Below are 17,090 nucleotides of genomic sequence, written 5' to 3' on the forward strand. Positions count from 1 at the left end.
AAAAAAAAATAATAATAATAATAATAAAAATTCTGAAGGAAAAGTACCATTAGGGTCTACACCTCCATAAGCATCAAGGTCCAAAAACACAAAAGAAAAATATAATTCTGGTATAGACCTTCATAGGCACAATGGTCCATCAAAAGTATAGATAAAAATCCACATACTGTACACTGGTTTACAGATAATAATGGCTTCTGTGCAAAAGACAGAATTACAGCTCAAAATAAAAACTCATTGCTTAGGACTTTTGATATTGGAAGGTTACAGTCCTTGTGGAAGTGCTCAGAATCCATAGGAATTCTTCCATGAAGACACAGTTTAGTAATCTCAGAAAGCCTAAAAAATGGAATGTGGTACGACATTTTTATTTCTATACTCACCTGGTATTCGTATCAAAGTTTTCTAGTCAACAATGAGTTACCAAATGTGAGATTATTAATAGTGTTGTTAAGGTTATATTAGTGATTATAAAGAGTGTCTTCTCTTGGATTTGTTAGCAATTACCCAGTAGATTGTTCAAGGGAATTATATCTAGGCAATCAACATCTTTTTCTTTGGATAATTGTCATCTGGGATGCAAAGGTCTTACTGTTCCTCTTATGGAAATGTTCAAATAAACAGTTCCAATCATAAACAAAATCTAGCTTTTAGTTCAGGGGAAAATCTAGACAAAGACGTGCAAATTCTCCATGAGAAAAAAAAAAATTTTATTTGATGGTCAAGAATTTTATTATCTGATTTGATCACAGTCATAAAATTTGATCTTTATACAATACAGAAATGATAAATCGACATCGGTAGAGATGAAGAATATAATACTAACTACATGCTTAATATAGCCTTCAATTCATTCTTATCATTCCAATGTTATTGAATACAGTATTTTACAGAAAATTCACATTTGAAAATTAAAATAATCTAATGAAAAAAATATCTTATTCCCATTAGTAAAAATACTTAAAAACATATTACTGTTCAGACCAGAAATTCCTTTTGGACTGTAATATATGGTAATTTTATTACACTAGATATGGCTCACTGAATTGACTGGGAATTACAGTACCCCTCACTCTTACAAGATGATTATCACACTCATGACATTCTATCAACGAGCTAAATGCTTTCCCCTCAGGTGTATTCGTATGTGGCCATTCAAATTTGTCTTTTGAGAAGCTCTGTACGGACAATACGGGCAAGCGTGCGGTCTCGTATCGGTATGAGCGTTAACATGGTCCTTGAGAAAGTCCTTCCTGGAAGCCCTATACGGGCAGTAAGGGCAAGCAAAAGGCTTCTCGCCGGTGTGCCTCAACATGTGCCTCCTCAAGTTGGATAAGATCGTTGTCTTGTAGGAACAATGGGGGCACTGGCGCGACTTTTCAGACGACGGCGCCGAACTGGCGTTTCCCTCGGACGAAGAGGCCGACGTCCTTCCACTGAAACTCCAGAGATTCTTTGAAGTTCCCCATTCCACCTGCAGGAGGATGATGCTTCATCTTACTGGTATTGTTCAAGTTCATACATCAATGCCCAATGAATATATAATACAGCACAATGCTGAAGGTCAAATGGAAAAGGGACGAAGTTTACAAAATAGATTCAAGAAGAGAAATCTATTTTCCTTTGCCAATATAAGTTCAACAGATGATATAATTGCTGTACAGTACGTGTGACCTATTCAAATATATACTGTATTTTCTTGCACAGTAAGAAAATATTAGTTTAAAGAAGTTAAGCAACAAGTAGCAAAAAAAAAAGCACAAGCAAGTTATGTAAAGGCTAACTTATCTGAACCAAGTCTACAAAAGAATGATACCAACAAAAATATTTTAGACAATTTGTAATTATGTTGTCAGAGTTCATCATTCCAGAAAAAGTTTAACACAGGTTACATACTTCACATGATCAGTAACTGACAGAACTAATGACAGCAGAGTAGAACCACTTAGAAGGCCTTAAAACACAATATCTGAGGTAATTCAAGGGAACGACTTCAATAAATGCAATCTGAACTGACTTTAGTCATGGCCACTATTTTGCAGAACTGAGAGACTGGCAAGATCCAAACTACAAGTACCATAAAATACAATACAGTATTGAAGAGCAAGGAGGCTCTTCCCAATAAACTTTTGAAAACAGACTCAAGAAAAATACTCCCCTTGTTCTTGTGCCTTTTCCTCTCCTCTTGAAATTATTTCATGTGTTTGAGTAGGATGTGGGTCCTTAAGCTAGACTGCTGTTTTGTCCTATGCGGGCAATGGGGACACGCAAAGGGCCTTTCTCCCGTGTGAGTTCGTACGTGGGCGTCAATATGGACTTTCTGAGAAGATTTATAGGAGCAATGTGGGCAAGTGTACGGTTTTTCTCCGGTATGCGTCAACATGTGGCGCTTCAAGTTCTGGGAAAAGGGAGTGCTGTAGTTACAGTACGGGCAATGGCTCGATTTTAAGTTTGGCCTCTGGCTTCCCAATGTGTCCTCGCAAGTTCTTCTCCAATCATCAGGCCTTTGTTCCTTAGATCTCTGCTCAACCTGCAGGGGAGGCCATGTCTTATTCAAATTGGAAATGTCTAAAACAGCAAGGCTTACATCAAACTAAATTAAACAGGCAATAATGTGCTTCTGAATAACCTAAAAAAAAAAAAAATAACCTTCAATCACCCCAATTGTTTTCAATTGGTACTTGAATATGCGAAGCAAAACTATCAGGATCCTAATATCAAAATAACTTCCATGACAAGAGGGGAATTCTGGATCATTTCACCACTACAGTGTCTTAAAATAATGGTTAAATTTTTTTCTCGCTGAGAAAACGAAGCTCATGTTAAAATGGTTTAGAATACACCCGAAAGGCTTTGGTTAAACAACTTACACCCTGGAAATATATAATATTCACTTCAAAATATATAATCAGGTATATGCAAACATTGCTAAAGAAAAATGAGAAAACAGCATTCGGCTGAATTATATAATATCAATTTAATTCCTCTTTTATCCGGATCCAGATTTGTACACTTTTTCAAACATTCAGCCAAAACAGAAGCACTTGAAGACTCAAATTGATTTCCAGAGTCTATTTTCTTTGACAAACTTTAAACTTTCACACTAAATGACCTACACTGTTTACTATTTTTACAATTTATCACTAACAATTAGAGAATTATGGGATACTCTTCTTTCGACACTATATTAAAGATACCTTTCTCTCTCTCACACAGTTTATGAAAAGTAAATAGAAGGAAAGCAATGCATGTACCACACTAGAGAATTCTTACATATGAAACGTGAAAACTGAAAAATTCAAGAGAAGGATCCTCAAATACTTTGGATGGAAGGTCCCTCCTCTTTTTTAATGTCAATGTTGCCAAATATGAATTATTATTCTGTTAGGCAAATGATATTTCAAAGAATTTGTGTATTTCCTTTCGCTCAAAACACAATCGAAGCCTCTGAGGCGAGTACAAACTAACAGACTAAATCGCTAAACTTTAATTCGCTATTCTTCTTAGGTCCAAATTGGACTTGCAAGCAAATAAATACCATAGTAAAAACTAATAAAAATTAATGATCGATTTATTCTTCGTAGGTCCAAATTGGACTTGCAAGCAAATAAACACCATCGTAAAAACTAATAAAAATTAATGATAACACAAAAAAGGCCATAAAACGTAAGTGATATAACCTAGATGACAGAGTACCAGATGGGCAAAAATAACTAGAATATTTACCGAAGCGAACATAACCCAAAATGGCTGCCGATACCTCGGCAGGACAATCGCTTCCAAAACTAAAAACCACCATATTGGAAACAGAAAAAATGCCCGGTACTGTCAAAAGCTGCCAAAACAAACTATGGTACTTAACATTGGTAAGGGTGAAGTAGCAACGTCAGTCATGTTGAAATAACGAGAAACTCTTCGAAAAAACAGTGCCCAAAAAACTCAACTTGTTTGCAAGTTCCAAATCAGAAGGATGACCTGGTGAGCGCGAGTGGTAGGTGTCGGTAGGGTAACCCAACTGTATTCTCTAGGGCCTGTCACGGCCCTCCCCCTTTGATGAAGGGATTATCTAAATGGAAGACAGCCTGTGAATAGTGTTTTACAAACGCCCTTGTTAGATATACGACACCAACAAGGTGCTCGCGCGAGGGTTGTAACCTCTGCATTCCATGCTTTTAATTTTCTCTGGTATATTTGGAAGATTTATATCAGAAAAAGTACAAAGAAGGACTTTTTCACCGGCCGTCACAGGTCTCTCCCCAGAAATAGATTTTTCCTTCGTTAAAATCCCTTTTTTGATAATGCTGTATTAAAAAAATCAGTATTGTTCAATATCAGGGCAACGTGGGTGACAGGTCGATCCATTGTAGGACCCATGTTTCATATCTGTGTACCATACACTGAACCTTTTACATTGTCAAGATATATAACTCTATCTATCTGTACAGTATTCTCCTGTGTAGAGTACAAATACCAACTATTTTTCTCATTGTTAATGAGAGAAGGATAAAAATTACAGTGCACTTAGGAAAAGAATGAGATCTTACAGAATAGTTTCGTGCAAGTGAAAGGTCTTTGGCTCACGCGTTTAAAATTACGTCTTTTGTGAGACACGGGCTCTTTGCGTTAGCGGGCTGCCAACGTAAAGAGCCTGGGTCAGACTTTGGTTAGTCTTTAATTGATAGAAACAGAAGGAAGGAATATTTCTATGGCTTTTCCTTTCTTTTCTACAATTTAAAATTTATACCATATGATCTCCTTCACAGAGTAGTCAGTTTAAGTTTCGCAACATTCTTTGCACTAACGTAATATTGTGGCTTAATCAAAAGAGGTTAAAAAAATAATAGTAGTAAATACAAGCCTTTTTAATAACAAAACTAAGACTTGAACAACATGACTGATGTGACAAAAGACAACAGTTCCAAATTATCTCCGATATACAATTAAAAAATATCTCCCCTCCCGATACAAAGTATCAAAGGCTAAACAAATCAGCACCTCGGGAAAACATTACAAAAGACAATATTCATCTACCTCCGCCTTCATGTTTAGTAAAAACAAGTTCTCAACAGTAAAATCTGTCAATAAAAAACTCATTACCAGATGCAATGTCTGCTATAGCACATTCTTGGGTTACAGTAAACTACTTTATGTACCTGAATTGAGAAACATGAAAACCAAACGGCAAATTGAAACTGGATGCTGCTTAACAGCGTGTATCAAAAAGGAAATATGGTCTGCTTTGGACTGTATTTCTTTTGCATGTCCCTTTATGGCATCCCAGTCATTCTATCTAGAGTATGTCTGTAAATATTTAATTTAATGTTGTTCTTAACCCTTTTACCCCCAGGCTATTTGGAAATTTCCAACCCTTAACCCTCAAGGGGTTATATTTTTCCCAGCACATTTTGCAGTATATTTTTTTTAAATTGCTCCAACAGACTTAATTTTTGTCATAGAGAGGTCAGGTTGGTCTCCTTCTCTTGGAAAATGCCTGAATTTTCTCAAAAATTTATCAAAAATATGAAAAAAAAAAAAAATTTATAGCATTTTTTTGCAAGGACGTACCAGTACGTCCATGGGGGTGAAGGGATGGCTTTTGTGAAACGTACCAGTACGTCCTTTGGGGGTAAAAGGGTTAAAATATTTTATTTTTATTGTTATCTTGTATTTCCTTGTTTCCTTTCCTCAATGAGCTATTTTCCAATGTTGGAGCCCTTGAGCTTATAGCATCATGCTTTTCCAACTAGGGTTGTAGCTTAGCTAGTAATAATAATAATAAACAGAATAACTTTATCTTGTGAATTGTAGACATGATTACCCCATGAATTGTCTAACATCCTATACTATACCATTATAACATATAACTTTTATAAAATTATAGATAGGTATTTTGTATATTCTATTCTAAATTTTTTCAGCTAGTAGTACTAAAGTGTCAATTTACAATCCGGTATATCATAAATAGCTTACACAAACTAAGCTAGGAAATGTTCTCTTATTAATTACTATTTCAACATTACTGATCTTGAGATATTTTGTAATCACCCATTACTTCATATAAAGTTTATTTATTTCCTCTCCTCACCAGGCTACTTTCCTTGTTGGAGCCCTTGGCCTTGTAGCATCTTAGTTTTCCAACTTAGGTTGTAGCTTGGCTAGTAATATGAAGAATAATTATTTGGTTCTTTAACCTTCTCCATTATTACAGGATCTTATTGTACTCTTTTCTTATTTTTATAAACAATGCTTTATAATTTTTTCATAACCGTTACTGGATGATTCTTGTACTAGAGGGTATTATGTTCCCAAATTTGTGGGTCGTCATGTGCTTTTTCAAATGAGTAGATGTCCTGAAATGCAAATGACACACAGAGCAGCCATAAGGCTTCTCCCCGGTATGCGTCCGTATATGGCCTTCGACGTGAACTTTCTGAGAAGATCTATACGGGCAGAAAGGGCAAGTGAACGGTTTTTCGCCCGTGTGTTTCAAAATGTGCCGCTTCAAGTTAGGCAAAAGGGGACTCCCATAAGAACAGTAGGGGCACTGGTGGATTTTGTATGACGAATCTTGGTTGCCAACATTGCCAAAGGACAGTCGTCTTCCTCTGCCGCTCCTCGAAATGTTTGCCCCGTCTTCCACCTGCAGAGTAGGCAGGGTTTTACTTTAGGGTGAAAATTAAAAGCACAAACGTTCATACTCTTAACTAATTAATGTCAACCCAAGATCAATTTCCCCCTTTAATACAGAATTAACTACTTTTCTGTAAAGTATCCTAAGTGGGAGGCCCCCAAATCAAAATACAGTACTGGCATTAATATGTGAATTTTCCATTTTGAATTATGAAGAAATTCCATCTAAGCAGCACAAATCTGCCTTTGAAATAAAACATTCAAAGGCAGAGCATCATCATGAGCACAATCTCAGCAGATACAAAAACATACCTACGCAGTAAGGTCATAAGTATCGCTTAAAAGACATTCATACTTTAACACTATGAACAAAAGTGAAACAATAACACTGATGCTTCCTAGATTTATGCCGTTTCTGAACACTTACAAAACCTTCATATATGAAATACATCATCATAATTACATTAGTTCGCTACTAGGATTAACGGGTAAAAAAGATCCCGCCGACAAAAGCACGTAAAATTCCTACCTGTTCCTGGTCATAGATACAAAAACCAAGTGATCGCTCAGCAATAAATCTATTAAAAAATTCTCACAGGAATTACATTACTGACAAGACCAGGAGACAACCCTTATTTTTGCTAGAAAAGACAAAATAAAAAAGAAGTCACAATCTGGACGGGGTTAAAAACGACAAATGCTGAACGTGACGACGAAGAGTGAACTGAAAAGACTAAGGATCTACAGAAAGTTCTCAACTATTTTCATATGGAATAAATATAAAGGTTATTGCAACTGTCATTTTACATAATGTATTAAATGATATAATACTGTTTTATTACAATATTTATCTGATTCATCTCCTCCTACACCTATTGACACAAAGGGCCTCTATTAGATTTCGCCAGTCGTCTCTATCAAGAGCTTTTAATTCAATACTTCTCCATTCATCATCTACTTCACGCTTCATAGTCCTAAGCCATGTAGGCCTGGGTCTTCTAATTCTTCTAGTGCCTTGTGGAGCCCAGTTAAATGTTTGGTGAACTAATCTCTCCTGGAGAGTGCAAAAAGCATGCCCAAACTATCTCCATCATCATGATCTTATCCACATATGGTACTCGAGTAATCTCTCATAGTTTCATTTCTAATCCTGTCCTGCCATTTAACTCCCAATATCTACCTGAGGGATTTATTCACAAATCTACTAAATCTATTGGAGATTGTTTCATTGTCATAGAGTAACACCGGATTTATCTGATAACAGTATATGAACTTTTGATACAATATCTCAGGGTTACGATTTCAGTTGGATTTGTGGTTGTACCTCTGGGTGTTTGCAAGACGAATGCTTGTAAGTTGAAGATGATCTGTACAACGTACCCAAACTTATGTTACTGCCATTAACCGTCAGATTGTCTCAACACTGTACTAGAGGTTTCGGCTTATTGGGAGGAAAGAAAACTGGAAATTTTTAGTTTTAGTTCTAGGGTAACCGTCAGTAATAAACAAGCCTTCCAGAATGAAGAATTATGAACATTAGGCAAGTATAAAAATAATAAATCTTAACAAAATTTTAATGTTTATATATATACATATCACAATCTTTCAATCTCTGCTGCGATATTCATACAATCAAAGTCAGACGTTACCATTCCCGGTTTTGCTAATTGCAAATCACATTATTGGCAGGAAGGCTCTGGATTTCTCTGGGTATCCATTCACAAGTATATAAAACCAGGTGTAGAACAAACCATGAGGGGAAAGAAAATGCCATTGAAAATTAACTTTTATAATGTGTCAAAACCTGTTTTCACCTATGATGTCAAGTGAGTATATTGTATTCAATTTGATATCGTATAGTTTAATGCTTTTCAGTTAAGGAAAACTAAAAACATTGCATTATAAACAACTGAATACAGCACAGGGGACAGGAGTTGACTTATAAAAGTGAATTTTCAAGCTATTGTGTAGTAATAGCATTTAGAATTTTCTATCTGTCAGAATATATTATGATTACTGTTATTTTTGTCTTTTCTCTCGAAGGTGAAATATGGAAGTTTTATTCCCAGCTAAATAAGAATACTGTATAAGATGCCTGAGTGTCATTTGGGGTGAGAATTATTCAGTTATACAAAATTTACCTCTGTCTCTGTTACCTACGCACCCCTCCCCCTCCTTTGATTGTACTGTACAATTTTCTCCCCTGATATAATCTAAACAATCACTGCAACAAAGGATCATTTTATGTACCTCACACTTTAAAGCAGCTTCTACCTGTCACAGCTCTTGAAAAGCGTGAAACCAAAAGTACCGTGAAGATGCAACGGACTAACTGTTATGATCATTTCTAATGGGGATGAAACTTATCGCAGTTCTACAATTGAGTGTCATACCTACATAAAAGGAAGCGCTTGGACAAAAATTTGCCGTCAGACTTGGAAAATTAAGGTTCATTTGTAAACAACAATAGTTTTTCATAATTATATTCTAAATATTCACAGATGTACAATTTATGACAGTTTATAAAAATGAACACAGGAGCCCATCTTTCCTTACACTATACCCTAAAACAGCACAGCGTCTACTGTACACAGTATTTGCAACGTGTATCATGCATCTAATTTCCTAAAATTATGCTAACAAAGGTTCTTTAGGACTTGTAGAACAATACAGTACTTAAAATTCTTCTAAAACTCATGTTTTATATATTGAAAACATCTGCTGCAGTTTCTCTCTAACTCTATTGATGGATTTTATGATTCTTTAAATGCCTTTTCATATTGGCACCTGTTTTAAACTGAGCAGGACAATAGGGACAGTTATAGGGTCTTTCCCCCGTGTGAGTCCTCATGTGCGTGTCAACGTGGACCTTTTGCGACGACTTATAAGGGCAGTAAGGACAGGTGAACGGTTTCTCTCCAGTGTGCCTCAAGATATGCCTCTTGAGGTTCTGTAGCATGGTAGTGTTATATGAGCAGTAAGGGCACTGGTGTATCTTGATGCCCGATTCGAAGAACGCTAAATTCTGTCCATAGTCCCTACTGTCCTTTCCTTCTCCATCATTGGTCCTCATACCTGCCTCCGGCATCACCTGTAGAGGAGGGTGAGTCTTACTTAATTGTAACACAAGATGTTTCTATCTTATCCTAACATGTAATGAATTCAAATATGTAAAAGCCACAAGATGTAATTCAAAGCTGCGCAAGTTCTGGGTCTTGGAATATTTTGATGAACTTGAAATACTTGGGTTTTTTCTTTTGATAACCGGCAGACCATTTTCACACACAACCAGGATCAAACTTGGGGAATTTAAAATCAAGTTCCATTAATTTTCACACTGATACAAACAAATGATGAATTAAACCAAAGATATGTTTATCTGATCTAAATAAACAATGGAAATCAAAACAATATTCTTTTAAAATAATGTTGAATTTTTTTTTTCCCTAGAAACACCAGTTATAAGCTTCAAGTCGTCTTCTTACACGCAACATATTCATCACCGACATGTTGATGAAGGTGTTCTTTCAAAGTCGTCTTCTTTGCCGACCGATAAGAACAGTAAGGACACTGGAAGGGCTTCTCCCCAGTATGCGTCCTTATGTGGGACGTCAAGTTCGTTTTCTGAGTCGCAGTGTAAGGGCAATAATGGCACGCATAAGGTCGTTCTCCGGTGTGGGTACGAATGTGGTTTTCTAACAGACCCCTCCGGATGGTCTTATAGGAACAGTATGTGCAAGCAAAGTGTTTCTCGACTTTTTCTTTCCTTAAGGAATTGTTTCCAAAGTGTGCCAGTGAGGAACGTGGGTACAGGTGCGTTGCAAGGCCGCGCTTTCCGTCTTGGTTTGCAGGAGCCCATGACATGCCTTCAGCCGGCTGCGACACCTGCAGAGAAGGCTGAATTTTACTGACAGTTGCCAGAGCCCTTTTGAAATGCAAAATAGAAATGCAAGCAAACTTTCACCATCAAATTTACGCCACTAAAAAGAAAAAGCATACAACCTATTATCTATTCTACAATATCTCTTGTAATATTTTTTTTTTTCATGCATTTCCTTTTGGTATCAATATCAAATGATTGTCCTAAGTTTGTGCTATTAACAAGATTACATGTTACAATTAACCGTCTTAATAATCACCCCCTAAGGTCATAATTAAGCTCCCTACTGGATATCACGTAGAGAGAGAGAGAGAGAGAGAGAGAGAGAGAGAGAGAGAGAGAGAGAGAGAGAGAGAGAGAGAGAGAGAGAGAGAGAGAGATACTGGCATGGATTCTCATAAGTCACCTTTCCTAATCGAGCTATTCAAGTAGTTAACCCTTCTGTTTTTAAAGTCGTTTGTTTCTATTTCCTTATAAATGGTAATCATTTACAATGAAATTTGCTTAAAATAACTCCCATTATTAATATAAAATATAATTTAATCCTAAAATATTTCACTACTGCCCTAAAACTTGTAAAATCCTGCTTCTGAGTATGTCATAAGGTTGCAATTGAAAGTATTTAGGACCTACAAAGTTGTATACAATAGCTAATGGCCAGCCATGAAAAAATTCCACTGAACAGAAGTATTAAAAAATGAATCATGCACACATTCAAAGTGAAAAGGTCAACCCACAGACCTCGCCACAATTCCAACTTTGATAAATGGCAATTATAGTGACATTACCTGTATGTCAGTATTCCTATGGCGACTTAAAGGGCAACTTAATGGTTACCCAGTCCCCACGGACTTGTGTCGCTAGTTGTTGTACTCAAACTGTCATGGGTCAACATGTGTTTCTGCAATGCTATCTTATGAGCAGCTTGAAACGGACAAAGCGAGCACTTGAAGGGTTTCTCCCCCGTGTGCTTCCTGATATGGCGAGTCAGATTTGTTTTTTGAGTCGAAGTGTAAGGACAGAACGAGCAGGCATATGGCCTTTCTCCTGTGTGAGTCCGGATGTGATTCTCAAGCAAGCCTCTGGCAACTGTCTTATAGGAGCAAAATCTACAGGAAAATCTCTTTTCCAGCTTTGATGCCAGCCCCGCGTCCATTGCTTGGTCGGGTACGTACAGCGGGTACTGCCGTATCATGTTGGTGCTGTTTCCGTCACGTTGCCTCCCCGGCGCTGATAACATGCCTTCAGTAGACTGCATCACCTGCAGAGGAGGCTGAATTTTACTGAAAAAATTCAAAGCTATACAAAGCTTAAAATTTAAAGGTACAGTAATAAAATACACAAGCTATAGTACCAGATCTTTAGGAAAATCCGAATCTTCAAGTATTTGGCAGAATATAGGTGGACTCTCACTCATTCTAATTCATTTGTTTAGGGGAAGGCTTAAGGTTTTCCTTCAGTTGTGAAAACAACTTCAAGATGAATATTTTTCGTAATTCAAAAGTTATAACTCGAATATTTTAGAAACCAGATGTGGAAACTTAATAAGCTGCCCACAAATCCAAAACTATTGATATTGGCAGGATTATGAATGTTTATTATGATTGTGAAGACGAATAAACAAAGAATAAATGAAAATCATAATTATTTGTATTTATTTTCATGCGAATATTTCCCTTAGAATAAATTTCTTGGTAATGAGAGGGAAACATGCAAGATGCATGAACAGAAATTATGAACTCAAGTAATTATAAAAAATACAAAAAAAAAGCACAACAATTTTCTTGCTCAACATAAATGCAACCAATCTCGCTAAAAGTCACCAACACTGTACATTCAACAATCGATTTTCTTGGATTCTGAATGGGTGGTTTCGGTTATTCAACATTTGGCGGTCGTCTCAAACTCTTGAATACTTCTCCAGCAATTCATGAAAGAAAGTATAAACTAGACTATTCATAGCTGGAGGCTTAGCTTTTATGCAGTAAAGTATGAACTAGCCTATGAATAGCTTGAGGCTTGACTTCCTCGATTCTAATCCAGCCGATCCTTTTTTGCTTGAGAAAAGGATGGGGAATAACTATATAAAATGGCAAACATTTGTATCACTACTGTTTCTAACAAACTAAACTCAAACCTTCAAAAATGAGCTACAAGCCCACAAAAATCAACCGCACTGTAGCCACCAGCTGCGTAAAAATGAATGGTGAAGCGGAATCGTATAGGAGCACTGGAAGGTGATAGGATGTGTAACGGCTCCTTACTTATCCTTCCCCTTAGTGGATTAAACTGGGTAAGGTCTATTTGGGGTGCAGATATCTATGGTTATCTTAGGATACATCCCTGATTATACACGATATCTTCGGATAGTCGTTTCCGGGGGTTGGAACCCCGTAATACCTAACGGTAATTCTCTTGTAATATCAATTGCAGAAATATTATACAGTAGAAAGTTCCATCAGGACGACATGACTCAAGCCCAAAAAACTTGATTACATACACAAGAATTTTGAGTGACGTTAGACAGTCAATATGAGAGATAGATAGGCCCTTTACCTTAAAAAAATATTAAGAAATAGCCTTGAAAATTAGTATTCTTTCTCATTCTTTATCAATTTCAAGTGATGTTCTATCCCTTATCTTATTTTATCTTAGAAATAAGAAGATACAGCATTAAGGTGATGACACTGTAGTCATTCAGTCATCCCACATGCAAACTGGAAGTAGCGAGTTTCTGAATGGCTAGAAGCAAGCCATACCCTTACTAATACTTCCAACTAGTTTAGGTAACGCTGCCAGTTAATTCGAAAGATCCCAAAAATTTGGTGGTACAATTCCCGCTCAAAATGTCTTTCATGCATCTATTGAAAATACAAATTTATTGGGTTCCATGAAGCTGTTTGTTCTGACAAATTTTGACCTTCTGTAGGCCTAACCTGAATCCCATGCCTATGACTTTGTTATAAAAGTCAACAAATAGTTGGGTTTCATATGAAATAGATACCAGGTTATTACAAATATAGTTTTGCTTACTGTATTAAATGATATAATATTGTTTTATTCCAGTATTTCTTTATCTTATCTTTGTTATTTTCGGTTGGGTTTGTGTTTGTATCTCCAAATGTTTGTAAGTTGGGGACCTGTATATCATGAATGATGCCAGGAAACCAGGTACTGTTTGTAAGACTTCCTCTACCTTCAGAGATAATGACATTAAAGGCACAAGCTCAATTCTTTCGTTCTGTTTTAGACTTCTGCCATCTTTCCAATGCAAACATTTCAACAGGTAACTCCTCTTGGGGCATTTATTGGCTGAGAGAACCTTAGAACTAATGGGTCTGTTTTAATCTCATCGCCATGCTGAAGCCAAAGCCGATAATTACAATTGATGCTACTTTTAAAAACTTAATTTACAATTCTTCATGCACCATTTCTTTGTTCATTTTCTTTTGCTGTAAATATGGTTATTTTATTGTCAGAAAACTTCCATCTTCTGAGACATGGATACTTGTTCATATAGTTCATTTTACTGTACAGGCTTCAATTAGGAGTGCACTTTACTGTACTGCAATACATAGTGCCTTGTACAAGGCATTGTGGGTATCTATAAAATAAAAGAAAATATTTGTTCTTTATGCACACAGCAGTCCAACTTCTTCAAATATTTCCTCCTTAAAATTTTTACCCCTTAAAATGAAATCCCTTGGCCAACCCCATAAAAGATTAGAAATATAACACGGAGAAGATGCACGCTACAACAGCCTTGTTAAAATGGTCTATGGTAATTTACTTCATCATCAAAACAAAGTTGTATCCGTCATTCAATCACCAGTACTGTACATACAATCTGCGGATCTACTACACACAGTTGACTGTGGGTTACATTTTCCTTAAATACTACGTCACAAGACAACGGTGCATAATTTCATGGCAGTAGTAGTAGTCCAAGTATCGATGGGAGAAATTCAATACTACAGTATACAGTACAGTACATAGTTTTAGTTATGTTTTGAAATTATGACTTCGTGAAGACTTACAAGGACTAGAAAGTTGAAAAAATCTCACAACAACTTAAAACATTTATTCTGTTGTTTAAAAGATGACCTTTAAAAATTGCAACAAAGCACTACTTGCTGCAACAATATCAGTAAAATTTTGTACAATATTATGAAATATGTCTTCTAATTATTATTTTTACTAGCTAAGCTACAATTCCAGTTGGAAAAGCAGGATGCTATAACCCCAGGGACTCCAACAGGGAAATATAACCCAGTGAGGAAAGTAAATAAGGAAATAAATGTATGAGAACAGAAATACTAAAACACACCTTTCATATATAACTATAAAAAGAGACATGTCAGCCTGTTCAAAATAAAAACATTTTGCTGCAAGTTTGAACTTAGGAAGTTGTGCCGATTCAACTACCAATTAGGAAGATCAACTTGGTCACAACTGAAAAACTTTAATGTGACCTACAAAAGGCTGAGATTTACACCAGTCACAACTACATCATTAATGAGATCAACATAGGGAATAAGTATTGCACGATACACCACCACTTTATTAATCATGAAAAAATAAGGAGCTACTCAATTCCTACATCCACATCTTTGCACAATGCTTCAAAACTACAGGGTGTAAATCCTAACAACATTGCTCTAAAGACATCAGCGGGCAACTAAGATGTTTTCTTTGCATTATGTTGCTCTTCAAGAATTAATGCAATTTGTTCTATCAAGAAGCAGTATGACATTATAATTATCAAGTACATAATTTACTTCAAAATCCTAAGAAATAACTCTTATATGCTGTTTTTGGATTTATCTTATAGAGAATTATATAAAATAAAAAAAGACCTTGACAGTTTTGTGGCTGGTGTTACCTAATTGACTAGAAGACCTGTGTCTAATTGCTAATTACTGAACGACTACAGTATTCCATGCAAGAACACTGGATGTGTTTAACTGGCATTTTTGTGAATCTGCAAGTGAGCATTTAGGGTAGATTTCCGCGTAGTCTGGTAAGAACAGTATGTGCAAGAGTAAGGTTTTTCTCCAGTGTGCATGCGAATATGAACGACCAAGTTGCTCCGTCTGGCCGCCGTGTATGGGCAGTAAGGGCACACGTGAGGTCGTTCTCCGGTGTGTCCGTTAATATGGTCCTTCAGAACTTCCTTTCGGGCCGCCCGGTAAGAACAATACGGACACGAGAAGGGTCTTTCGCCGGTGTGTTTCAAAGTGTGCCTCTTCAGTCTGTTGGAATCTGGTGTGTTGTAAGAGCAGTGAGGGCACTGATGCAGTTTACTAGATGTAGCAGCAGCAGACGAGACAGCGTCACCCCTCACGCTGTCTCCGGAAGATCTTCTCCCGTCGGCAGTCCACTGACTATTTACCATCTCTCGGTCCACCTGAAGAGGAGGTTTGTGATCTTACTCTCTTATTATATCACAGAAATAAACAGGTGTCTTAAAATGATGTTCCCCTGACTTCTTTATTTTCCCCTTTAAATGCTGCAGCAAGAAGCATCCAGAATACACGACATTGAGGAGGCAAGAGAACACGTTCACTCTTACGGTTAAGGGTACAAAGTTTGCCACTACCTTATTCTTAATTCAGAAAACATAGCTATCTATACTAGCATGCAGCATTCAATATCTGTACAATACACTTTTTAATTACTAAAATAATCTCAACATATCAAATTACTGTAAATAATCCAAAGAATATAGGTCCTGTAAACTTGCCATGTTGACCTCTAATGTAACAAAGAATAATGTAAGTTGTTGAAAAAATTTTCATATTTATAAAATTATATCTGACTCCATTAAAAAACCAAAAGCTATCTTCAAAAAACCCTTTTAACAACTGATATGTACCTCACCAAATTCATTCATATTTGAGGTTTACCAATGTGTTGTCTATGTTTAGTCATGTGGACATTCAACGATGACTTCTGAATGGCCCGATACTGACAAAACGGGCAAGCGAATGGTTTTTCTCCCGTATGGGTCTTGATGTGCGATGTCAGAGTCGTTCTGTGCGAGGAGCTGTAAGGACAGTAAGGACAAGCAAAGGGTCTCTCCCCGGTATGCGTGTTGATGTGTTCCTTAAGGAGGTTTTTCCTAGTGGTGCGGAAACTACAGTAACTACACGAGAAACGTCTATCGGCGACCGTGGCGCGACTGCTGAACGAGTGAAGACTCCTGGCATCGACGGAAGTGGAAGGGGCGGACGTTGTGGGAGAACTCTGAGCCGAGGCTTCGAATGATGGCAGACCTAAGGCACTGTGGGTAAAATGCCACTGGGCACTTGCAGTGGCAATGGAGATTCCTTCCTCAGGGGACTCACGCTCTTGCCACTCCTTTACCTGTAGACGAAGTTCGTTTAATCATGACCTGAAGTGTGATTATTGTTAAATTAGTCCCTAATACGAAGTCCTATTTGAAGTCATGGAAGAATTGACGAACAACTTTAAGCACAAAAGTATTCAAGCCTTAGAGCGTAACGTCAGGAATGGCATTATAGTCATTGAAAATTGTTGGGCCCATTAACCTTTTAGTCACAAGATCGTGACTTGCGGA

At 36.9% G+C, this 17,090-nt stretch overlaps 1 protein-coding gene across 40 annotated transcripts in view; it reads right to left on the minus strand.

Moving 5' to 3' along the window:
- LOC137624310 (UPF0764 protein C16orf89 homolog) overlaps nt 1–17,090 on the minus strand; it is a 173,740-nt gene that overhangs the window by 126,710 nt on the left and 29,940 nt on the right. The window contains exons 6-7 of one of the 40 annotated variants that reach the window (XM_068354934.1): nt 10,116–10,515; nt 9,546–9,721 (exon numbers count right to left, since the gene is read on the minus strand). The exons of 32 other annotated variants lie outside the window; for them this stretch is intronic. In XM_068354934.1, coding sequence (XP_068211035.1) covers nt 9,690–9,721; nt 10,116–10,515 — 432 coding nt within the window. In that variant the 3' untranslated portion in view covers nt 9,546–9,689. Of the gene's footprint in view, nt 1–800; nt 1,475–2,146; nt 2,531–6,253; nt 6,641–9,097; nt 9,722–10,115; nt 10,516–11,298; nt 11,772–14,710; nt 15,918–16,385; nt 16,877–17,090 lie in introns of those variants that run through there. 7 more of the 40 variants (XM_068354933.1, XM_068354949.1, XM_068354954.1 and 4 more) reach the window with 7 other exon arrangements.

Source organism: Palaemon carinicauda, chromosome 31 (genome assembly GCF_036898095.1).
Source record: "Palaemon carinicauda isolate YSFRI2023 chromosome 31, ASM3689809v2, whole genome shotgun sequence".
Taxonomy (NCBI): Eukaryota; Metazoa; Arthropoda; class Malacostraca; order Decapoda; family Palaemonidae; genus Palaemon; species Palaemon carinicauda.